Source organism: Lepisma saccharinum, chromosome 1 (genome assembly GCF_977018435.1).
Source record: "Lepisma saccharinum chromosome 1, izLepSacc3.1, whole genome shotgun sequence".
In the NCBI taxonomy this organism is placed as follows: Eukaryota; Metazoa; Arthropoda; class Insecta; order Zygentoma; family Lepismatidae; genus Lepisma; species Lepisma saccharinum.
This window is the reverse complement of record NC_139229.1, coordinates 206,513,525-206,539,957: the sequence shown is the minus strand read 5'-3', so window position 1 is coordinate 206,539,957 and position 26,433 is coordinate 206,513,525. Positions and strand designations below refer to the sequence as shown.

The following is a 26,433-nucleotide window of genomic DNA, read 5'->3' as shown; positions in this document are numbered from 1 at the left end:
ATATTGCGACACGACACGAAAAACGCCATATTGTATATACATTTTTAAATATGGTGCCATAATTTTACGATTCTACAGAAAAGTAAAAGTTATCTCTGTAGATGGGGATGTCATTTTGTTAATATTTGTATATTTTGTGACTGTATTTGTGGATTAGACTTAGTCATTGTAGTAATATAGAAGTTGCTTGTACAGAAGAGTAGGCTAACCCACGACCTGACCCACCGAACTTTCTTTGTGCGCTTAGCCCACGTGCGTCTCGTCCACGGAATCATATTAATGACTTATAATAGTTTTTATTGTAAAATGACAATTATAACAGTGCTGATAAGGGATGAGCCCCTCCCGAAATAAAATCCTGGCTAGGGCCTGATGCTATCCATACTTTTTTAAAAAGTTATTCTTCCATTTCCCCAGTGCCCCTCCTGCTAAATCTGCCAATGGATATGACGGTTGATACAGACACAACTTGACTTTAACCTTGCCTGCTGGACAGCCCTCGTTTCGCTTTCACAGCCAGCACTCGCCGCCGTAGCCGCAGCCAGCGAGGAGAGGCGAAGGAGCGACAGGAGCTTATTTAGGCCAACGGAGCGCTGCCTCCCTGCTCAGTGTGAACGAGAGGTGCAACCATGAAGTCGTTGGTTCTTGTGTGTCTGCTGCTGGCGGCTGCCTCGGCTTCTCCCGCTCAGCTTCAGGTGGGTACCCGCATCAGATCTTTGCCACTGTGCCTTCTCCGCAAGATGGAGCTCGGTCAAGCTTGTTTTGTTAGTCACTTTGTGAACGGACCGGCTACTCGGGACTGGAAGTCTATTTGTTCCTTGTATTTTTTAAAATTTCACGTCGAGTTTCTGACTCTTTAGGCTGTTCGCGACGATAAAGATGAATTATGATAGATCAAGGGACACTCATACTTATCCGGAGATTAAACCCAGGATCTACGGTGGCAAGATAGTGTTAGGTGTAAGCAGTGGCGTATTGTGACTAAGACCTGGGCTATCTCACTATGACACCTAGTCCTAGGCTATGGAGGAAGGGAGAAGACTAGGCACATTCTTGACGTCTTGAAGGAAGCCACGTTGCCATCCCAACGGTAGTCAGGTTGCGAACTTATAAAAAAATCAGGTTGCCAACTTCTAAGAATTCATGTTGCCAACTCCTAAGAATTCAGGTTGCCAACCTCAGAATCGCCATTATCTTATTTTTGAAATCAGGTTAATTCACAGTTTCTAATAGATTTATCTTCAGTATTTTACTTTCAAGGCTTCTGGCTTCGCAGATAGCTTAGTCAGCCTGGAAAATAGGCTCCTGGGTGTAATTTGAAAGTGAAAGTCTCCCCAGTCGGGTACTTGTAACGTTTCTGCCATCCTATGACCACGGGATCCTGGCTTCGAATCCCCGTTAGGCACATTTCACAGTGTTTCCAATCCAACTTTAAACTAAAGGTCCAGTCCCGATTAGCCTATCTGGGCATAAAGTGAACTTTTTTCTGTTGAAAGTGAGATCGGAGCGAGTAAAGTGAGGGCTAGGACAGTTTACTTTTCTTGGTAAACAAGGCTTAACATTAAGAGGCCATAGTGCGGGGACAATAAGTGTGTGTGTTTGTGTGTGTGTGTGTGTGGATGCGGGGGCAACTGTTCCCTACGTCCCCCAAATTGCCGCCACTGCATACATATATATATTCAATATCTGAAAACATATTCTGCCTCCCAACTGCGTTCAAATTTGGAGTAAACTTGTAACTTTGTATAACATTTACAATTTATTTTCAATAATAAAAATTGCGAGAAAGCAACGAATACGAACGCTATAAAACACCTTTGACTTCTCATAAGTTCTTCGGCTATCGAAGGGTTATTAATTTTTCTTTAAAAAAAATCAACATTTTATAGGAAATAGTTACGTTTAGAAACTGCGTGTTTTATATTAACGTGTAGTATTGCCATCAGTCACTTTATTCTCATTTCAGATGATAGTGAATTGGCTAAAATGTACACCACACTATTGTGAAAAGGTATTTCACATCGTTCATAAGTATTGTATAGGTTGCTTCCGAGCAGTAGGATATGTCATTATCACAATTTTTATTTTTAAAAATAATTATATGTATAATTCCAAACTCCAGATTTACTCTACAGTTTACCTTAAACGCCGAGGCCCTTTAACGCAATAAGGCCTGAACGTCGAGGGCATTTTCATCGGGAAGTTTATAATTGTTCAAAGTTTTTAATAAATATTTATTTCGCTGTAACTACAAATACTAGCTTGTTTTGTTCAGTACAGCCTATGCTACATACCTATGGTCGAATAAACTTAATTTTTATTTACCAAATAGAAGAACAAGAAGAAGAAGAAGACGACGAAAGTTAACAAATCTTGTATGATTTTTATGAAATTTCAACCCCGTCGGGTCCCCACGTAGGCAACGGCGGGACGTGAGGGTTGAATACGGCACCTGCATATTGCATGATATGTGCTCCATTCTTGTGGAAAGAATCGTACAGTTGCTGCTGATACTTTCGGAGAAACAAATAATTTCTAATGTAAAAAGCTGTGATTTTTTCTGCGGAAATTTACCCCCTCCTCCCAAATATAGCCAGAATGAAATTAAATGTTACTAATTACTAATAGGATGCTTCGTATAACACTCAAAACATGTATCTCCGAATATTACCACAGTCACAGTATGTTCCTAAAGTGAGAAAAACAAATGTGACATATATGCCACATCTCGGCGTTTAAGGGTGGAACGCTAATGAGAGGCTGAAAATATTTTCAGAAATTCAAAAAACAATTATATATATATATATATATGGGCATTTTTAAACAACACTGCACGCTATCGGATTTTAATAAAATAACTTTCATTTTTTCACTCCAGCCTAGTGAACGAAAAAAAACGAAAGTTAGGAAGTGCGTGTGTTCACAGGCGTCAATGATAGTAAAAAAATTGACATAAATTCTGCCTTACTTGAGAGGCAATTATTTTTTTCAGGTCTTTTCTTTTATTGGTTAAACACTAAATGTTCTTAGCGTCCTAAAAATGTTAGCGCTTTGGGACAGAAAATATAAACGTCAGTGAGAAAAGTGAATTTGTGTCGAATGGTTGCATAGAATCAAATCATACTCAAAATTAGCTCCAACTCCAGCCATAAACATAGTCAATCCAGACAATAGTAATATCACCCTACCAAATATAGTAAATATAATTATTACACCAAAAACGAATGAATAAATAAACCCCAGCAGTAACCAAAGTAGAAGAATGAACTAAACCAGAAACTGGAGTTGGAGCTGCTATTGTTGCAGGTATCAAGCAGAAAATGGAATTTGTGCACTTTTGTTATTGTAGCAACAATAATATAAATCTAGTAATTAATAGTAGCCTATATCAAAATCAGGATAGAAAATATGTCCCCTCTCCCTACACCTCGTGGCATCGAAACGAGGCTTCAGTGAGCAAAAACTTTACAAAGAAAAGTTGTCTTGCTGTCATCGACACCCTTCATACGCCATCAGCAAGTACACAGTTATTCAATTTCAGTATTTCGTACATTTTTCAATCTTTCGATTTGGTCGTTTCTGACGCAACGTAAACTCATACTTGTGGCAGGAGCAAAACCAGATTGTCTGAAGGCTATGGAAGTTTCGTCACATTTCGTTCTTACCGCTGTTCTTTCAGCTTTCCCACGCCACAATTAGCCTGAAGGTAACAAGGAGTTGATATTGACTAGTAAAATATTTATACTCGTTAAGTATCGGGTCAACGAAATCAGAATAGGAAAATAAGAGAGATGTCGAATAAATAAAAGATAGCTGATATTTGCATCAGCGTGTACTCCTTGGCTCCGCCCATTCGCATTCCCCCTTTCTCTACCGTTATGCGCGGCTTTGCTCCAGAGATTCCCTGGACAGAGTATAGACCTTCGATACTTATCGAGACGAGAACAAGACAGAGACAGGTCTCTTTAAAATCGAGATGAGACCGAGTTTCACGATCTAGCTGGAGACTTTGGTACAATAAATTGAAAAAAAAAAAGCTACACCGTTTGTTCAGACATATTACTCTGATTCTTTACAGATAAAATATATATTTTGTTTAAATTAATTACAGAGTCAGTCGATTAGTGACAATTGTGAGCCTGTACTGTGTGGTTGCATATATCCAAGATAAATTCCTTTCTTCGAGATTTTGTAGTTTGGAAACGAGGTGTCAAACAGAAAATAACTGTATCTCATGATAACCTACATATGTAGTTTATGCTATATATTTCAAAACTTGAGCCGGCCCCCGTGGCGGAGTGGTTAGCACATCGCGCTAGGACGGCATGGGTCCCGGGTTCGAATCCCGGCCTGGGCATGGATGTTTGCGAGTGTTCATTCATCAATTTCATCATATCATCACTCATCCCCATCTTCGCAAATTAGCCAAAAGTGGAGCAAGTAGCAAATTAAAATAAAGCAAATAAATGAATCAAAACTTGAGACGATAACGAGTTTTACCCTTCAAGACTGGCACGAAAACTAGACCAAGGTTTATTCATTAATAGGATTCTTGTTGAATTGTTGTTTTAAGTCCACTTTATGCACATATTATAGGCTAATCGGGACCAGACTATAGTGGGATCTGAATCGGTGTGCTATGTGCCTCCACCGAGTATCGAACCCGGGACTCCTTGATTACAAGGCGACAAAACTACCACTACACCGAGACGGAGAGCTAATCAGGCATTAACCACTAGAGATGAAACCAACAACGAGGCAGCACATAGTGGTTCGGATACTACTTTAAACTGTAGGTCCCGTCGCAATTAGCCTATCTGTGCATGAAGTGGACTTAAAACAAAAACCCAAACGGATACTTTTAAAATTCAGTTTATTTTGTCTAAAAATATATCAACAGTAGTCTCTGAATGTTTCCCGAAGGTATAAACTTGCAGGAAAATTATTCACTGCAAGAGTACTGAACTATGAGTATCGCAGTGTTATATTTATTTTATGGACCGCATAAATTACTTGCCATAACCACCGTGCTTGCGTAAAACGATGCAATTCGCTTCACTTCTGTTGCAAAAATTTCGCACGCCTTTCCCTGGTACCGCTGTCGTGAAAAGGAGCAATCATGATGATGTAAGATAGGTGTCCGTGACAATTGAATAACGACTCACCCCGTGCACTTCTCACGACCTTTCGCAGGAGCAAGGACGTTCGCCACAGGAAGGAACAAGCAATTCAAACAAAAGCAACGCGTTGGTTGGTTTGAAATAGGTCATGGAGATGCATTCAAATTATTTATCTCTTAATTGCAAGCGAAGGATTCGTAATGATCAGTAAGTATTCTTCTCTCGGGTCTGTCCTTGTTCCGAAAACACAGTAATTTCGCTGTAGGGGGCGATATCGAACAAGTAACATCGAAAACTTGACCAAATTTCTATTTTCAAGTTCAAACTTAACGTTCATCTAACCTACGTACATGTTTATTGTATATTGCCAAGTTCAAACTTAACGTTCATCTAACTTACGTACATGTTTCTTGTATATTACCAAGTTCAAACTTAACGTTCATCTAACCTACGTACATGTTTCTTGTATATTGCCAAGTTCAAACTTAACGTTCATCTAACCTACGTACATGTTTCTTGTATATTGCCAGGTTCAAACTTAACGTTCATCTAACCTACGTACATGTTTCTTGTGAACACTTATAATATGCAAAATTCGAGTCAGTATTATGCCATGAAAACTTTAGTGGAAAACAGCCTGATGGATGTTGTCTCAGCTCGGTGAGATTGGTCAGTTGAAGAATGGCGTTCTTCTTTAGTTTACAAGGCCGCATACTTTTCGAGAGGGAAATCTTTCATGATTGTACCATTAATGGACACGAATTATTTTTAAATTGTGTTTGTAACATAGTTAAGCAATGGTATACGGTAACAGTTTAGTATATCGGAAACACATTAAAATCGGATATTTTGTGTTTCGCATGGTTCGTACTTACCAATTGTGTATTGCGGAACATAGTTCAAGGTGCCATTATGCTTTTTACACGAAAACAAACACAATTTTTCACATACAGAGTGATTTCTTTGATTCCTTTCCTCGCTTCCGTAACACACAATATGGCGGCTACATCTTGACTCACGTTGTGGGTATGCAGTGTTTCCAACCTTCTTCACCGAAAAATACCTACTATCGTGCTCGTCACCGGTGGAAATTGTACATTATGCACGGGTAGCTGACGGATAGCCCGGGTAGATGACGGATTGCCCCACGAACCAATCACGGATAGCTCAACGAACCATTATACACGGTAGGTGACGGATAGCCCCACGAACCATTCACAGATAGCCCCACGAACCAATTCCGATAAGGTTAGGTTAGGCAAGCATAGTGAAAAAAAAGGTGGTTGGAAACATTAACAGGGGGTTAGTCATCCGGTTTAGGTACGGGATGCAAATGAAAACAATGGCAATTGTGCGTCGGTGAGATATTTCTCTTGAAAAATACATGATTTTCCGGTCAAATATATTCCACGATGAAAGAAAATACCTCGACGAACGTTTTAAACGTTAGACAAACTCATTTCCGTAAGTAGTTTCTTCTGTAAAAATGAAGAAATGTGTTTGCGATATACGAAACTGTTACCTGGTATACTACATGCTTTCAATTCCGTTTTCTTTGAGGTGGATAAAAACGTCCCTGGTAGGGATAAAAATAATTTTCTTTTGCCGGGATAAAATGTTTTGTGGGGGGATCCCCGGCATCCGCCTCGTTAATTCGAACACTGTCTATAACTGTTAGAATTTAGAAATATACAGGAAAGTACAACATAGAATTGTATAAAAACAGTAGTGTCTTAAAAATTTAATATTTCTTGCTTGTGTTTCAATTTGAATGCGTATCAATAGACGAATTCAAAAAAGGCCGTAGACACATTATAGTAATTGCCTCACATTAAATTGAAGACTCGAATGCAGAGATTTGTCGGATTTTCAAAGTTTGTTATTTATTTCCTGTTTGTTAACAGAACACAATACATATACTCTCATGTTGTCAGTCCACATTGCATTTACGGAAGGGTAAATGGTGAACGCTCCCTCATCAAAGGATCTCTCCGAGGTGTCTAACCAAACAATAACTAGTGATTTAACATAATGGTTCAGAAGACCAACTTCATGTTCAAAATGAAACAAGCAATCACTTTCTCTCCGGATTGATATAATTTAAGGAGTCGGAATACGTTTTGTACGTCTTGTTTTATGTATATCGTCATATCTAAATAGCAGTCTATACAAAAAATGTGAGTAAATTTAAGTTGAAAATAACTTTGTTCATAAAATATTCCACTGGGTCCTCAACATTAAAAATTCACGTTTTTAACATTCAAAATGAAATTAGCCGTTAAACGCTATTAAAAGCATTAATTTTCCGTCATCTGCATGATTCAACTTATATAACCATAATTGTTATGTATTTCGGTGGTCTTCAGAGGTTGGCACACTGAGTGATAGAATTCTGCAAAATGCAGTCCAGGGCGTACTACGTGGAAGAGGGGCTGACGTGTGGGTATCTTCAGAAAGTGTCACCCCTTACACCCCCAAATGCCTTGTGAGTATGTGGGGTACATGAACAGAAACACAAAGAGATGAGTGAGAATTCACCCCTCTGGCTCCATTTTAGCCATGAGGGGGGATGTTTTACATATAATACTCGGGGTATAAAGGCACCCATAGGACAACCTCTCTTTCGCGTAGTACGTCATGGACTGCATTTTGCAGACTGCTTCTTGCAGGCCAACGAGACCCTGGCGCCTGAACCCACGGCCAGGATAATCCTTTGCGGGGTCGTGTTGTCATTTGTTTAACCTTCTGTGTGCTGGGTGCCCCTTTATAGCCTCAGCTTATAACCTAGGTAATGACATTTTAGTCCTCTGAGGTAGTTATGTGTTGAGTTGTTCTGTTTAAGTCCACTTTATGCACATATAGGCTAATCAGAACTGGACCTACAGTTTAAAGTAGGATTCGAACCACCATGTGCCTCCACCGAGTATTAAACCTGGAACCCCTTCATTACAAGGCGACGACGTTACCACTACGCCACCGGGAAGTCCCTTCCGAGATACTAGTTTTAGTTCCTGTTAAGTAATAAATGAATGAACTAGTTTTAAAAATTGACAAAGGAAGTTTTAACAGACATATTTTATTTTTTTAAGGAGCGTGTCTTCAGTTTTGTTAAGGGTTTATCCCCGTATTACGTGACGGGTAAAAATAGCCTATGGGCTGATGTGCCCATACTCTAAAAAGTAATCAAAGTATAATATTCTAATGCTTCAAGAAACGTGACTGCCTTTTTCGCCCGCTGATTTTTTAAAAATTCACACTGTATATGTCTACATATAATTTTATTTATTTATTTACATATATTTAAATACTTAAGCCTATATACAGCATTAGTGCATAATAATTAAATAATAATGTGTAGAGTCTAATTAAAACACAATAAAGCACCGTCGATTAAGTTACTTTTGAAATATAATTTCACATGCAAAGTGACGTTACGCGATCTAAAAGTTAATACTGGGACCTGGTTTGTTTAAGAAACAAGCTAAAATCGAAAAAAGCAGCTTTGTAAAGGATATATATACAATTACAGTTTTGGGTAGCTTTCCCAGCATGGAAAGTTAATTCCGTGCAATCGGGATACTTACAAGTGAATATAAGGATTGTTCATGGATTAAGAAAACTCTCTTCGCACACTGAAACAGCTATAGGAAATAGATTTTTCCCACGGCATGGATGGAGCATGAGAGACACACCCGTGACTGATATCAATGCGGAAGACTTCTGTTCTCGTTAAAATGGGTTCAGTTCACAACTGTACACGATAAACATTATAACATGGTGGTATTACATGTAACTTTAGAGGGAGAAAGAAAGAGAGAGGACGTTCGTTCATTTAGTGCGAGCGGCATTTCCTATTGCAGATAAAATCAACATGAGTTTGTTTTACGTTCCTGTTAGAGCCTTGGCATTAATAACCTAAAAAAAAGAAACAATTAATCTGCGCTAACGGCATTGGTTGCATAATCACAATATACTACACTGTGCGAATTAAGCTTTTTGCTTTGTGGAAAGGGATGCTCACTCAGTGGCGGATTTTGGATTTCATTTCTGGATAGGATTTTTACCAAAATAAATAATTATTATCCAAATAACCAGCTTTAAACAATTGTTAATTATTATTATTTTAATTAGCATATCATTATTAACCTTATACTATTACTTACGAACCTCACTAACCGTAATACTAATAAAAGGTAAAGTGCTCCCCTGTGCATAGCACCACGCCATGAAGGCGTATAGGGGGTGTGGAGGTAACGCCCCACACTTTCTTGATCCGGTCGTAGTTGGGGGTGATGTGATCAGCATCACGCCCCTGACCGCCTTTATCCCCCAGGTACCCATGTTATTCGACCCTGGGTGGGCGCCGGGGCCGCTTTCAACGTTAGTTCCCCGATTTGAACCGGCCGGGGATCGAACCCGGGACCTTTAGCATGGTAGTCAGACGCGTTACCGACTGAGCCACCGTAATACTAATAAACTACAAAACCAATATATGAAGTATTAATAATAAACCACTAAATCTAAAAGTACAAGTATTGTCAGCAATCACAATTTTTATATCAATCTATGGGATCCTCCTAGTCAATCCAATCTATACATCTTTCTAAGGTCTTAAGTTAATTTTAAGTAGATTCTACTTATTAAGTATAAAAGTAAAAATGCAAGAAATAAATTTCTTAACCCACTACTATAATTAACATATTAGGTATTTTGTGGGGTATGCAAATTCGTATGTTACCAGTTAGTAAACTAAACTATTGCTTTGAGGTTCTAAGTACCTGAGAACATTGGTTCTAATCTAGGTCACTAAAACTTATGGTAACATTTACACGTAATTTAGAAACACTTAGTATAGCTATTTATATTTTAAGACAACCCAAAACCATACACAAAAAAGATCTGTGGAACTAGTAACAACGAAAACTTGATCAAATTTCTATTTCAAAGTTTAAACATAATGCCCATCTAACCTGCCAACAAGTTTCTCGTGAACATTTTAATACACGTAAAATATCAGCACTATACCATGAAAACTAAGTGGAAACAGCATGTTGTTTTCTCGGCTCGGTAAGGTTGGTCAGTTTCAGAATGTTGTCCTTCTTGAATCCAAAAAGGCTGCATACTTTTCGATAGGGAAACCATTGATAACTGGAGCATTACTCGTACTCGTCACGAACAATTTTTCAGTTGTCTTTGTTACATGGTCAAGAAATGGTAAAATGTATGCTTTCAATTCTATTTTCTTTGAGGGGGATGAAAACATCCCTGGCAGGGGGAAAAAATAATTTTATTTTTGTGTGATACATTTTTATTTGTGGGGGGAATCTCCGGCCTCCCACTCGTTATTTCGCACACTGATACATGGTAGGAATTTTAAAAAAATATTCTCAAATGCACAAGATACAGGGAGGACGTTAGATAAAGTATAATAGAAACTGAAGCAGAGAAAGAGGAGAAAGAAGAAGAAGACGGAGAGAAAATAAGGAATAGAAAGAGACAAAAAGAATGAGATAAGAGAGGGAGAGAAAGATGATGAGAAGAGAAGAGAAGAAAGAGAGATCGAGAGAAAGAGAGAGAGAGAGAGAGAGAGAGAGAGAGAGGATGGAGGGAGGGAGTTATATGATGGGTATTGGAGCATATTTTTCGACCAATTTTTTCCAATTAGGGACGGATTTATTTGCAAAAATAGAAACAGTAGCGTCCTGAATTTTGATTTGTATTTCATATATTTACTCCGTAAACCAATGGATTTTCTCCAGAAATGGGAAATCAAATGAAGGGCTCTGGTGTAAAACATGGTAAGTGACATTTTGATAATTTTTTAGTTACAAAGTAAAATGTGCCTTTCTTGAATTTTAGAGTGAATTGCCATGTCATACAATTTGCATTAGACTCAGTGAAGCCTTCTGAAATTGGAAAATACAACATGAAAACAATTCATCTACAGTATAGCTTCTAATAAACATTTTTCTTAATGAACTCAGAAATGAACAAAATGTCACTTACCATGTTTTACACCCGAGCCCTTCAAATCATGTTTAACAAAGTTTAGAGACAAAGAAAATATATTTTTTACACTATGTATTGTCCTATAATTATACTGTGTATATAAAACTAAGAGATTCCCAGGACAGAGTATACATCCTCAGTCTACTTACAACTTTTTTGCTTCCAGCTTGAAGTACTATAATGAGCGCGATTGTACGAGACGCTGTGGCATTAACATTGTTTTAAAAAACCCAATTTCAACAGATCCTTGCCTATAATGAAACTAATACAAAGTAGATTTTAAAAAGTTAGTACAAAGGCAAAAATTATATGTAAAGAAAAATGGAAATTTCTCCAAGTCTAGTGAACGCAAAGCTTCCGTGAAATTGGACGTGTGAACTGAAACGATCCCACAGAAGGCTGCGTACGGTTTTTGTCCCGTCTCGTTCGGCCTAATATGGAACTGTTTCAAGGTTTTTCGGAACAAGATTTGGTTTTTAGTGAAAGTAGAAAAGGCGCAACGGCTTCTGTTCAGCGAGCGAGCAAGGCATAACATGTGAACGAAGAGAGTTACTCGGCGAAGCTCAAGGGTTTATGTCAAGGACATCGAAGGAAAACTTACACCGAGAATTTGAACAGGGCGGAATTCTGAATCCACGTCACGTTAGCGGATATTACGTCGCTCCCCTCTACCTCCGCGCACTTTCATCTTCAAAAGTACGTTGCCAGCGTTGTAAATGTATACAAGTTAGAGCTGTTTTTACGGCATCATGTAGTAATTTTCATAAAGCTAATCAACAACTATTGATTGATTTGGTTTATTTTACTTCGCATTTCTGACACTTTTGGCTAATCCCGAGAATCAGGATGAGTGATGATATGATGAAATTGAAGAAGTCACACTCAGAAAGACCACCCATGCCCAGGTTGAGATTCGAACCCGGGATCCTTGGCGTCGAAGCGCGATGTGCTAACCACTCCTCCGCGGAGGCCGGCAACAACTACTTTCAAATATATTTTTCGAGCAGGCCTCATCTCCAGGAAGGTATCAACTTGGGACAAACCCTGGCACCTACCGGCCTGTTGGGTAGCCAAAGCTACAAGACACCCCCTCAAATCTCTCAACAGTCGGTTGCTATGGAGAAGATCCTCGCGTGGCACTGTTGTTGCTAGATTTGATTTGATTTGATTTATTTTACTTCGCTTCTTGTGCCACTTTTGGCTAATTTGCAAAGATGGGGATGAGTGATGATATGATGAAATTGATGAATAGACATTACAAACGTCCATGCCCAAGCCAGGATTCGAACCCGGGACCTCTGGCGTCGCAGCGCGATGTGCTAACCACTCCGCCACGGGAGCCGGCATTGTTGCTAGATGTCGTAGGCAGTGACGGCGCCAGCCTGAAATTGGTGAGGGGGCTACAGGAGTCAAATTCTTGAGGGGGGGGGGTAACTCATGCCAGCTAAGAAGTACGTATTTGCTTAATACTTAACCACAGTATAATTTTACAGTGACATATTTTACAGTCACACGCAATAAATAAATCACTGAGATGTTGCATTTTGTTCCATCATATACAAAAATACTTTTAAGCACGAATCTTTTATGTCAAATAAAATGCAATAATTATAGTTTTATTTCCCTAAGGCATTATTGAGTGTAATAATATCGCAAACTTACCATTCATATGAAGAGTTGAGTTGAGTTGTTGTTTTAAGTCCACTTTATGCACAGCAAGGCTAATCGGGACTGGACCTACAGTTTAAAGTGGGATCCGAACCACTTGTGCCTCCATCGGGTATCGAACCCGGGACCCCTTGATTACAAGGCGACGACGCTACCACTGCGCCATGGGGGAGGCCCATTCATTCATATGAAGAGTATATATAATACACCATAAAAATTACACTCATTACAAACTTGCTGGATATACACATAAAATCTACACGTAACACTATTTCTATGTAAAGTGTGAGTACTTTTTTTGATTAAATAAGAAAATGACCCACAGCAAGAAACTACAATAAGATACATATGTTTTTATGAGCAGCTACAACCTTCTTTAAATCCAAAGTTAGGGCCTCCCCGATGGCGCAGTGGTACCGTCGTCGCCTTGTAATAAATGGGTCCCGGGTTCGATTTTGAACATTGTCCTACTTGTAAAAATGCATCTGTCACACCTGTTAGACGTATTCCAAAATATAGTGATACGACTTACAGAGGATAATAATTCTACACACTTAGCTGTATATGCCGACAATCAAACAACAAACTCACACCAACTAAATATACCTACCAGACAGGCAGCAGTTTTCATAGCAAGTTGGGCGACTCATGATTGGCCAATTACTTAGTATCAAATAATCAGCGGCAACTGTTATCCATGCATATCTGTAGCTGCCATCCCCTTTTATTTTAGAACATCGTAATAAAGTAACCTCGTGATCTAACCGAACTAGAAAATGTAAACACTGTTCTCGCTCCAATGGAAGTTTTATAAAGGAAAATGTAAATTTCTACTTTTTAAGTTTTTGGTCGAAATGCATCTACCGTACAACACCGTACTACAAAAATCTAGGAGGCTACAGAAGGGGCTAAGATCTGTTTTGGGAGCTTCAGCCCCCTTAGCCATCCTGTAGCGCCGTCCCTGGTCGTAGGACGAACAGGGTGGGGGTGGCAGGAATTCGTGTTTGTCGTCGACACCGAAATATAATTCAATTGAATTATTGCTTTAATTCCACTTTACGCACAAATAGGCTAATCGGGTCTGGATTAACAGTTGGAAGTAGGACATGAACCACTGTGAGGGTATCAAAACCGAGACTCCTTGGTTACAATATTATTATTATTATTATTACATTGAGATAGTTAATGTGTGAGGACCCCTCCTGAAATATAATTTCAAAATGCGTCCCTACCTAGGTTGGCAATGAAAACTACATAAGAAAGTCCGCAAATGAGAAATGCCAAAATATCAGCTTCTAACCAGCAGAAAGAATACTATTTACAAATAAACATTATCACATTCTCCTTCAAATACAAGCTGTCAGGAAAGATAAATTTAGAGAAAGAACCTATGTCAATCTCCTCGTTACGAACGAAAGGGGGTTACTTATATGCATGGAAAATCCAAATATTTGTAATTGTAAAGCATAATGCAAGATACTTCTCACCAGAATGAGAAAAAAGTAAATATCGCGTCCTTAAATGTAAACTGTGAGCCCATGTATATATATTTGGTGGGATGACATCCAAATGGCAACCTCTGTTCCACGTAGTACACTCGGGGCTGCATTTTTGCAGGTTAACGAGACTCTGGCGTCTGCGCTCACAGTCAGTATAATCCTCTATGGCGGTTTGTTTTGTCCATCTGTATTCGTGATTCTCCCTTCATCCATATCCTTCACCCAAGAGATGAGTTACTACAACATCCTAATAAAATTCTCAAAGCAAGAAGCAGGCGATGATGCAATGGCGACCTATTCTCCTATTTTTCCTCCATAATTACTGTAATCTTCCTAACAATATTATGTATATTAATTATATGTTAATACATATATAGAATCAATGCATATAGTTCGCTGCACCCTCATGACGGAACTGAGCAATACAAGATTGATGGAAAACTCACACATTTTGATTACGTAATCTCGAACTTTCTCCAACTCGTACGGGCTTTATCTCCATTTCTTTCAGAAAAATAACCTAAAATTGTGTTAATTAAGAACAGCTATCGCTCGTCTCATCTGCATATCCATGGAGGTGAGAAATGTAGGACGTAGCTTTGGACTTTCACCTCAAGGTACGAAGTTACAGGCTTTGTGGTAGTAGAGGCGTAAGATTTTTCTCAATGCCTTTCTTACTTTTTCTTAGTTTCATCATTAATGTCACTATAATTCGTTGCATGGAAGTCATCATACTTGCCATTTTCTCCCATTGATAATGAGTTAACAGTGATGTAATGTTTGTAGTGTACAAGAAGGGTTAAGAAACAAAGGATGAATCATCCATGTTTCACCTCTGAAGGTGGAAGTCACAACTAGAAGGTTATTGTGCTTCTTTCGTAAGTGTAGGTCTTTACTAAGGATCTTGGGAATTGGCCAATTTTCGTAGATGTGTACGAGGGAAGAAGAATATCATTTTTCTCTCTAATCATGTTTGACAAAATTTATTCCAATTGTCTTCAATGAAGCACTTCGCTTAATTATCTATATAACTACATGCAACTTATAAATCACGTAGCAGAATTTACCATTACATTATAGTTGCAGCAACCAAAGTAGTCGCCATGTTACGTAGGATTTCATTTTATTAAGTTTAGTTTCAGATATATAAATACAGCGTGTCCGGCTTAAACGTCCAATAAAAGAAAAATTAAATAAATAAAAATAAATAAATAAATAAACCCTTTACTGGATGTTTAAAACAACTTCCTTATCTCAACTCATTAGTATGCAATGTTGATGGCTTACGATCTCGCCACCGAATTTCATCATTTTCATCAAATCATCACTCTTCCTGTATATATTTCCGATTAGTCTAAGATCTAATCTAATCTAAATACAAGACTCGGTCTTCTTACGAGAATGGCTTAGTCTCTAACGACTCGTTCTCGTCTCGATTTTCACAAGGCCGTCTCGGTCTCGTCTCGGTACAGTCGCTATGTGAAACAGAAATCACTTCTTGCTTCAACTTCCGAACATGCTAATTATGCCAAAAATGAATGCAATCCAAGTAGGGGAGACCGGGGCTAGTTGACACACTTTTTTGTTTCTTGCCTACAGCTACCTAAGTATTTATCCAGAGTAAGAAAGTAAACTATTGCAAGAACTGCCATAGTGTCCTCTACTAAAGAGAAGAATCAGAGATATTTTTCGTCCAATACGTTCGGAGCTATGAGCACAAAAATGGAGGCATGTGAAGTGTGTCAATGTGCCCCATACACGGGGCTGGTTGACACACTATGTGGGGTAGGTTGACACATTGAAAGGAAACATAAAAAAACTGTTTTGTCTACCTCTTTTGTATTTGAAGCTCATACATGGTTCTGTTTTAAACAATACAATCAATATACAATTGTTTTTCAAACTATAGAATTGCTAATACTAGATTGAAGTACACATTAATTCTTAGTAATGAGATTAACACAAATTGGCCAATCATAATTTAGTGATTATACTAAAATGATGTACACTCCACTCTTCTACCTAAGCAGTGATCAGTCTTTTATCATTATGTTTCAGTCAGATAAATCATCCATGGAATCACAGTTGTGGCATACATAGAAATCTCCTCCTGGGGTGCATGCTGTATGAGCCCAATACTTGCAACGAGAAAACTGAATCCATGACTCTTTTGGCCTACTATTAGAATAAAGATCTGTGCAAACCAAGCAGAAGACATCATCTTCATCAGAAGATATATCTAAACTATTTGACTGTTTATGCTTCTTTGCTGACTTTCTCTTATCACTGAAGAGTCGCTTTGGTTTTGATGTTTTCTTCTGTTCTTCTAATTTTGCCTTCACAGGTGTGTCTGTCAATATAGCAGAACGACGTTTTCTTACATTCCTGTTGTGGCATTCTTTTCTTGGTCCTGCTTTTGGTAATGGTCGTACATCTTCAGGGGATTTTGAATGATTTGCAGGACTAATAGTGAGTTTTTGAACACTGCTAACAGTTTGTGATGTTCCGGGTGTTGCCTGTATGTCCATATTTCCCGAATCCTGAACAGAGTCTCCTTCTGTGCTGGTAAGTTTGTCGACTTTTGTCTCTTTAACACTTTCAGATTGAACATTAGGTTTGTCCGTGACATATCCTGGCATGAAATCCTCATCTTGAAAGATGTGTGGATTAAATGGCATTATTCTCGTTGCTACAAATCCTGATTGGATATTGATTTGAGTTGCTGCTAAAGGTAACGCTGTTTGAACTAGAGCAGGAACATCGTGTATGGTAACTGTACGTCCTGGGTTGTTTGCCATCCAAGCGTCTGTGGCTGAGTTAATAAACTTTTTCAAAGGGCCAAATACGGATCTGTCTAGGGGCTGAAGTTTATGAGAACAATGTGGAGGAAACGATAATAATGTTACTCCATTTTCTTTGCAATAGTTTAGGGCGTCTATTGAAAGGTGGGAATCATGATTATCAAGAAGTAGCAGAATAGGAGTTTCTTTGGTACAATTTACTTCTTTCACAAAGTGTTTCATAAAATCCACAAAGTTAACTTCGTTCATCCATCCTGATGGGTTGGCTCCTCCAACACTACCAATTGGACCCTTACTTACAAAATGATTCTTGAAATGAACCCTCGGGAAAACAAAATAGGGTGGTATTTTATTTCCGGTAGCAGAAACAGCCATTGCCAAGGTAACCAACTGTCCCCTCTCAGCAGATGTAATCTTCCCTATTTGCTTCAAGCCTTTTCTAGCAACTACTTTGTCAGGTTTTTGAACGGTCGAAATACCAGTTTCATCCATATTCCAGACTTCACTTGGCCGTAACTTCAAACGATCATAAACTGTCCTCAGATTTCTAAAAAAATCATCAACATTTACTCTGTTAAAGCCAGATGCTCTTGCTAAACTCGTTGATTCTGGTGTCCTGATCGAAAGCTCTTTGTGACGTTTCAAAAAATTCGAAAACCAATCTGCTCCGGCCAGTTCAGTTTCACTCCAATTTAAAGGCATTCTAATATCCAATGCTTTAGCATACTGAAAGGCAACTTTCCGAACTTCTTTAGGGGTCAGTCCAAAATAGTTTAATAGTTAAATAGTTTACAAGTTCTTCCTCCTGTTGCTCTGAAAACACCATTCTACTCTTAACATAACCCACTCTTAAAGTTATATTATCGTTTGCACCTGTACTTACATCATTTTTGTCCTTCAGCGTCTTCACGTATCTAGCCAATGTTTTAAATGGTATCCCGAAGTCTTTGGCTGCCCCCCGAATAGATCTGCCATCGATCTGAACAGCTCTTGCTGCACGCAGCATAACATCTGCTGAAGTTTTTGCTCGTTCAGTCTTCCTACGATAATTGCGTACCATTTTCTGGAAGGAAAGAGAAGCAGATATGTAACACATGTACTTGATCAAATGAGAGTTTATTGTCATGAAAATACGGAATTACAAAGAGAAATTTAAAAATCCTAATTTCAAAAATGATTATTCAGACAATGACAAATTCAGAATTTATTCTGAAACCGAAATTTAAACTGTTAAATATCATTGTAAAATTTAGTTTTCTCTTTATTATATTTCACAATATCAAATTGTGGAATACTTGGCAAAAAGTGATCTACATGTAGCCAATACATCCAGCACTAGCAATAAAACATATATTTATTGCGGAAAAGTATTACCAACGAATATGTATGGATCATTATTTTGCACATGGGGCAAGTTGACACACTGTGTCAACCAGCCCCAAGCGCTTTGTGTCAACTTACCCCATTGCGCCATTTTGAACAAAGAACTTTCCTTCACAACAACCATTACTAAGAAAGATTCTCTATTCATACATTTTATCAACGAAATATGGTTGCTTGAAAGCCAATACCCGGCATCTTCATAACTTCAAATAAACTATACAGAAAAACATAAAATCTGATGATGTCAAAATTTACTTACCCACTCGAAAAACAGTCTTTTTCTTCTCACAAGTTCTGAATGGTTGCAATCCGCTCCAAACTACACCAGCAACTTCGTTTCCGTCGCGCGCTTCCACGACAAAGCCATCAGGACTACCAACTGCAGAATATGGATTTTATCGGCAGCGTGTCAACTTACCCGTGTGTCAACTAGCCCCGGTCTCCCCTACACATCCTAAATTTTCATCCTTACGAAAGGCTTTTAGAGATATGGTTTTCTAAAGAATTTTGGGCCTATGCGTTAGTATGCAAAGTATATTATGTTCAGCCTAACTAGGATATGTATTCTGTGCTAAACTAATGATAATAATAATAATAACAAAAATGGCTTTAGAAATCTTGCAAACCTAGTCAAAGACCATTTAAATGACTGAACGAGAAATTTGATTTTGAGGTAAATATTCATATATTCATTGTCATTTTATCATGTATTGCTCCCTGAGATTTCTGGAAAGAGTTAATGTAATTCGAATGATGAAATTGTAGAGATATTTTATAACAAAAAGTAGTGTTTTCTGTGACTTACAAGTCGTAAGTTACAGCATTTATTATTATTATTATTATTATTATTATTATTACTTGAAGTAGGGTTACATTTAAGCTTACAGTCTATTATGTGACTATAAAAAAACAGCTTTTTGTCGTACATGAATTAATGTTAAGTATACAGTTATGCAAATTGTATATAGATATACCAGGCACGTATTTAGAAATATCTTTCGGGGGGGGTCCGAACCAAGTGTATCAATAATACTAATAATAATTATTATTATAATAATTATTATTATGTTTTAATTGAAATAATTGTATTAAATCAAATTAATACTAATTACAACATATAAATTAATATTGTATTATTAGAACAGGTAAAGAGACGGTATAAGAATAAAGATATAACAGCGCATATTCATTACGTAGCTTAGGCTACCTGTAGCTAAGATCGGAATAAATTATATATAAAAACAAGTGCTCTGGCAATGAAATTAATGCCAAATACATAAAGAATTGAATATTTATTGAATAACAAAAACAATGTTAGATGCAGTTGGAGAAAAGTAAAGTTTCTGATTAATATTTTATGCACATTATTATGAGTAGTAGTGTGTATAAATCTTTGTAATGTCATTCAAAGCTGCATGATCCCAATATAATCCTTGACTTTCAATACGTTCAGAGGCAATTAATAACCGTTGATTATACAAAAAATGCTAAACAAGCATATTTTCATTTATAACTTTAGTACTTGATAAGTCTCTCGGATGGGGGAGTGAGGGGTCCGGACCCCTACATATGTCCTTGCTGTCCTTCAAAGCAGTATGATCTCAGTATAATCCTTGTCTTGCTCAGAGGAAATTAATAACCATCGATTATACAACAAATGCTAAACAAGCATATTTTCATTATTTAATTTTAGTACTTGGTAATCTTTTCGGGGGACCGGATCCCCTGGAACCCCCTCCTAAATACGTCCTTAAGATATACAGAATATGGAAATTACAAATGTATGTAATTTAAATAAACATAAGTAGTAGTAGCTGGTAGTAGTAGTAGTAGTAATGTAATAATAATAATAACAATAACAACAAAAATAAAAAACAATAATAAAAGCAGAAAAATATTATTATTATTAATAATAATAATAATAATAATAATAATAATAATAATAATAATAATAATAATAATAATAATAATAATAATAATAATAATAATAATAATAATAATAAAAGGTTTTCTGCCCGCCCTGAGAAAAATCCTGCGGGTGACCTTGAAGAACATCCATGTTCCTTACTATTTTCACCTTCACTATGCTAACGAGAGAAAGGAAGAAAATGTAACGAAGAAAGTCCTGCAAAGAAAGAACACATGAAACGGAAAGGGACTTGTTTCCTTTAAAAATTGTGGGCAGGCTTCTGTCGTTTGTTGGTCATGTTATGTATACCTTTCCCTCTCCTCAGATTAAAAAAAAAACAAACTAAAATTACATTAAAACTTACTGTTGTCTTTTTACAATGTAATAAACTATATTTAGTGGCATTTTTTTGCAATTTATTGCAGTCAATTGCACGTTAATAAAATGCGCGAGATAGTGATTGATATTGGCCGAGAAATCGGAAAGTCACTTTCGACGCGGCAACCTGGACGTTATGCATCCTTCGCACCTAATGATCTAATCCTTACATCTTTTCCACGAGCGAATGCGGGAAGCCAACAGAAAACACTTACCCTCATCATTTATGGATTTATGATGTTGAAATGGCAGTACATGACGTCAGCATATTGGAACAAAAAAACCTTTCACTGGTGAGCAATTTCAGGTCACGTGCTGTTACCGAGCAAAGAGGGGAAGGGAATTGAGGACAAACGCTTGTGAATTGAAACTAGTTACTTGAGTGCACATGGATTCCAGTTGCAGACTGCAGAGCGTCAATTCTTGTCTTTCTTGCACTCTGAAAGTGTAATATAATATACGTGTTTGTCTAAGCTCATAATGAAAAAATCATAGCTAATTTCAATTTTTCTGTTCATTTTGCAACGTTGGTGTCTAGTGCGTTAAAAATCACAACAGATACAACAAGAAATGAGGAATGAGTGAAGGAGTATGAATGGTAGCCGGACAATTGCGATGGCGGACAATTTCGATGAACACAGTTAGAAGTGAAAGGGCGGGTGGACAATTGCGATGACATTTTAAATCTTCTATCAAATTGAAGGGTGACTTGACACCTCGTACAATAACTCTTACTAGAGAATTATGTGAAATATTGATATTTTCGAATAGAGCACTGCTTCCTCTCACACTTTCTCCAGGCTTGAGACTGGCAAGGTTGCTTGTAAACGTATTTGCATTACAACCACTTTTAGGTTAGGTTAGGTTAGGTTAGGTGCACATGAGGGTTAGTCATCCTGATCGTTGCAATTGTCCTACCATTAATTTGTAAAATTACATTCACCGTCAAAATCAACGCAATTGTCCGCCATCGCAATTAACCTAGATTCGTATGAATATCAATATTCTAAATAAATCATCATTGTACTACGTATTGACGAGAAATAAAAGCTTACAAGTTCGTAATAAGCTGTAAGAAAGTTCAGATAATGTGAGAATATAATAAGGATAATATTAAAAATAAATCGACGTGTTTTGTGTCTCGCAGAGAATAAGTTAAAGCCACCCGCGAAAGCCTTGAGTCGTAGAATGAAATCATTTTTACAATTTGGGTTAAGATGCAAAGATAATGACGACTTCAGAAAGGGGGTGGCAGGCCAACGAGATGCTCCTCCTCAGTGAGTGAGTTCTCCATTCATGCTGTCCAGCAAACAAGAAAACACTTCTAGAGTGCGCGTCAAATCTCCTGCATATGGCAATAGCCAATAGCAGCGCACTGCAGCGGTGCCATGTCGAAATCTCACCCGGAAAAGAGACAGCGTGGTTGAGTGAAACGCCTTGTCACTGAACTAGGCAACGCCGCACGTCTGTGATTCGCTGGTGCTATTCAGCCGTTCAAGGCCATATGCAGGAGATTTGACGCGCACGCTAGTTACATGCATTTTTACCCTCAAATAGTCATTTCGAATATGATGTTTAGGGACATATTAAAATATAGTCTTCCGCAAGATATTCTCCTCTACTTCTCCTCACGGTGACAATGTCATCACAATCAATATTTCGCAAAACTCATAAAAAAAACGTTATTTTTTCTGTAGTTAATAGCAATATATGTAACGTATAAGGATGATATCGAAATGACACGAGACCTAACTTGGCAGTGTCCCTGCCTCGTCTCCAAAAATGCCTGTTTCATTCTCAGTCTCGTCTCGATCTATTAACTCTCGGTCTCGTCTAAAATTACATAGTATAACTAAGTTATGTTTGTTTAACGCCTCGTGTCGACGCTACGAGTCCTCGCAAAACAGGATATTAAATTCTAATGTGCAACCACATAGCACAGGATCATAATTGCCATTAATGGATTGAGTTTGCAATTACAACAAACAAAATATATACATTTTCTATATATTATCAGGTATATATCCGCATGGTATTTCTGAGGAAGCAAGTAAGTTTGGCCTAATTAATTATTCAATATCATATCGAAGTCTCGATAGTAATTGTCGGTCTTGTCTTCATTTTAGCGTGTTCTGTCTCATGGACAAGTCTCGAAGGGTTTGATTTTGTTCTTGCCTCTATATTTTACAAGCCCTTCTCGGTACCATCCCTAATAACACGTATAAGCAGCGACAGTGCCAAGAGGCATGGACGACCCTAGTGTACCCTTCGTCCTGACAAGACAAACCTGACAATTAAGCGAACTTACGGCCAAATTATGTAGCTTTAATGTGACCGGTCCCTCGAAAACACCTGTTTTTTGTTGTTTTTCTTTGCTTCTCCACTTTCCCTGCCGATGCTACTGTGCAGTAGCGTAAGCAGGATTTCGTAAAAGGGGGGGGGGTTTATTTCGAAAACTTTCTACAAATTTACCATTGTTTTATTATACTTTAATTAATTAATAATAATAATTAATTAATAATACTTACAATTAATTAATTCGTTTAATTACTACTAATAATACTACTAATGCAGCTGCTGTTACTACTTATATCACTACTAGTATTAAGTAGTAGAGATCTTGATAAATATATTTATGAAAGCAATAGAACAAAATTACATTTTTTTTTGTTTCTTTGTTACGAAATAATTGTCTAGTCAACTGTTATTTGTATATGATAGGTGAGACATTCTAAGTGTGAAGAAAATCCATAAAAACAAGCAAATATATTAAATTTATTGAAATAATCAAAATATGAAACTCATTCAAGGGTCCGCGGTTGTCTAATCTGACAACCTCGTGGGTGATCCGGGTTCGATTCCAGGAATTGGTTGAAATTTATCCAGCCTTGTCTCCGCACCCAGCCTCATATCAATGGGTACCTGAGAGCAACCCTGGGGGATAAAGGCTGCCGGAGCATGGTGCTGATCACATCCCCTGCAAAATGGCCTAGATCGAGAATGTGTGGGCCCCAGCACACCACTACATGTGCCTTCATGGCACGGTGCTATATGCACGGGGAAATTTACAATACCTTTACCTATGGAACTCACCCAGGATGATGATGAGGCGCGAGAATACATGTTGCCAAATTCCACCGAGTCTATGTTTTCGTTCAAAAGTAAGTTTATAGACATTCCAACACATTTATCATTTCTAGGTGATTCACAAAGCACTTCTTCAACATTATTTAATGATGTGGATGTAGACTCAGTATCACTTGAGAGTTCACAAGGGGATGCAAAATCAGTAACGGGAAGAACGTTTGCAATAAAGTCGGCACACTGCGACGTAGCAAGTAATTTTCACAATTCTCGCGAGAGACTGCGCGACTTTTTGCAAAAGAATTGCAAAATTGAACTTTGTTGCCGCTTAGATTGTGTTTGGAATGTTGTTTTTCTCCATGGTGCATTGGAATAATAATTGAAATTATTATTATTATTATTATTATTATTATTATTATTATTACTGTCGCAGATCTTTGACTGTGATAAATTAGCCATTTTTAATTTTTTCTACAACATTTTCCATAATATTTCAAAAGCTCAAGGGAGGGGTTTAAACCCGGTAACCCCCTTGCGTACGCCACTGCTACTGTGTACACGAAGCAAATGACTTCACGAAATTATTCGGTATAATACAACTGGAAGATCTATGAAAATGATTCGTCGATTTATTTTTTATTTTTCATTCTATTGCGTTAAGGAATAGTACCTAAAGAAGTAAAAATCTCGGAACGGTTAGATCACACGTTCCTTTCGAAGAGCATTTATCAGGTAACATGGCGCAATTTCTTACAACCTTCACGGACAAGGTCAGCAAATGTGAGTTCATGTCTGACGCACAACGAATATCTAATTTGTGGCCGTGTCGAATGCAAAACCTATCTTCCATTGTCTGATCTGTAGCCTCTTTCTTACTCCTCTGAACTCACGAGATTTGAGGCTGATGTGATGTGAAGGGGAAAACACAAATTAATGCACAGTTTTATCATTTATATATCTTTAGTTTTTTATGTATACAATTCCAGACAATTTGTGACAGCCCTGTATAGCCTCTATACACATGTATTATATTGTCGCGATGAGCCAAAAGTGGAAGAAAAGCGGCATAAGATAACAATAAATATGTATGAATATGTGAATGGATGCTTGGAAAACTTAATTTCTGTATACGTGCATTTCCTCAATTCGAGAGCTAACTATTGTTGATTAATAAGTTGGAATATATTTTCTTTAGTTGCAAAGGGCTAGGAAAGCATGCGCCTTCTTGAAAGGTATCACAGGGTTATACGTATTTTTCGCTTTAGATGTTCCAAGAGACTCTCTGGTTACTTAGCTCAGTGGATTCCGTTGTCGATAATCAAACAAACTTTTTGTGCTTCGTTGCCTTCTAATAAAGTGTCCAGGCTCGTATCCTACTTTAAACTGTAGGTCCAATCCCGACTAGCCTATATGTGAATAAAGTGGATTTAAAAACTAATGAAAAAAAGTTTTTGTGGTTTTCTTTTCATTTATACAAGTAGATATAGTAAAACAGTTAGTAAAAAAATATTTGATTAGTACAGTAATTAAGAAGATAAATGCACTCTGTAAGATATTGATTTATAGATGTTGTTCAAACTATTTTCTTCAAGGGTAAAAAACGTTACGTTTCCCCGTTGATCCATTCAAACGATTTCTGCTTCCACACTGGATATACACACAGTGGCGTGCCGAAGGGGGGGGGGGTTGGTTTGGTCAGTGGTCACGACCTCTCTTTTGGACTATCATTCCTTAACATCAAATGCAGGCAAAGATGCAAAAATTGGACTGACTACTGAAAAAGGAAGTGATATCCGCTTTGCGAAAATCTGTGACACGTTGCTCTCAAAAGTAGCAGATTTCGTTGCAGAGACCCCTGACCTTCAAAGGGATTCATTCTGCGAAGATGTGCTTGTGATGGCTCAATAAAGTGTTTGCATTAATTTTGCATCTGCTGCTGTTACCTGGCGTCCTTGGGATTTTTTATGACTTTTTAAAAATTGCTATTTAATTCATGACATATTCCCCCCTCCTTCCAAGTCATTAATGAAGTTAGGACGTCAAACATACCGGACTGGTTAGCCAAGAACCTTGCTGCCGATGCAGAATTGATGTCATCACTTCTTGCAACACGCCTAGCGGTGTTTAACTACAGAAGAAACCAGTGGCATGTGCATGGATTTTTAAAGGCTTTAAAGCTATTAATTAGCTTTACTAAAAGAGAACATCAACGTTACTGGGAAAACACCTATTACAAGAAACAAAACAACAAAAATTAAATTAATCCGAAACTCTCTGTTACGGACAGGGGCAGCGCCAATGGTTGGTCTAAGTGGACCATTTGACCCACAAATAGTAGGCTGGTACTAGACCACCACCTACAATTTCCGCAGACTGGTTTCCAGTTTCTCAAATAAATTTGATTCGCCTAAAAATCAAATGTAGATATACCATTGTTTACCAGTTATTTCAACTTTTCAAAACTGAAGAAAAGTGACGGGGCAAACTTGCATAGTACTTTTACAAGTCAAAGAGAGATGGCCTGTTGTTTGTATTTGCTAACGAAGAGGATTCGAACATGGAACCTTTGGTGGCGAGATCGT

General features: G+C 37.7%; 1 protein-coding gene across 1 annotated transcript in view; it reads left to right on the top strand.

Moving 5' to 3' along the window:
• Window positions 1–540: 540 nt before the first annotated feature.
• Obp73a (Odorant-binding protein 73a) overlaps window positions 541–26,433 on the top strand; it is a 45,379-nt gene continuing 19,486 nt past the window's right edge. The window contains exon 1 of the mRNA XM_083127372.1: window positions 541–695. Within this exon, the coding sequence (XP_082983498.1) occupies window positions 630–695 (66 nt within the window). The 5' untranslated portion in view covers window positions 541–629. The remainder of the gene's footprint in view (window positions 696–26,433) is intronic.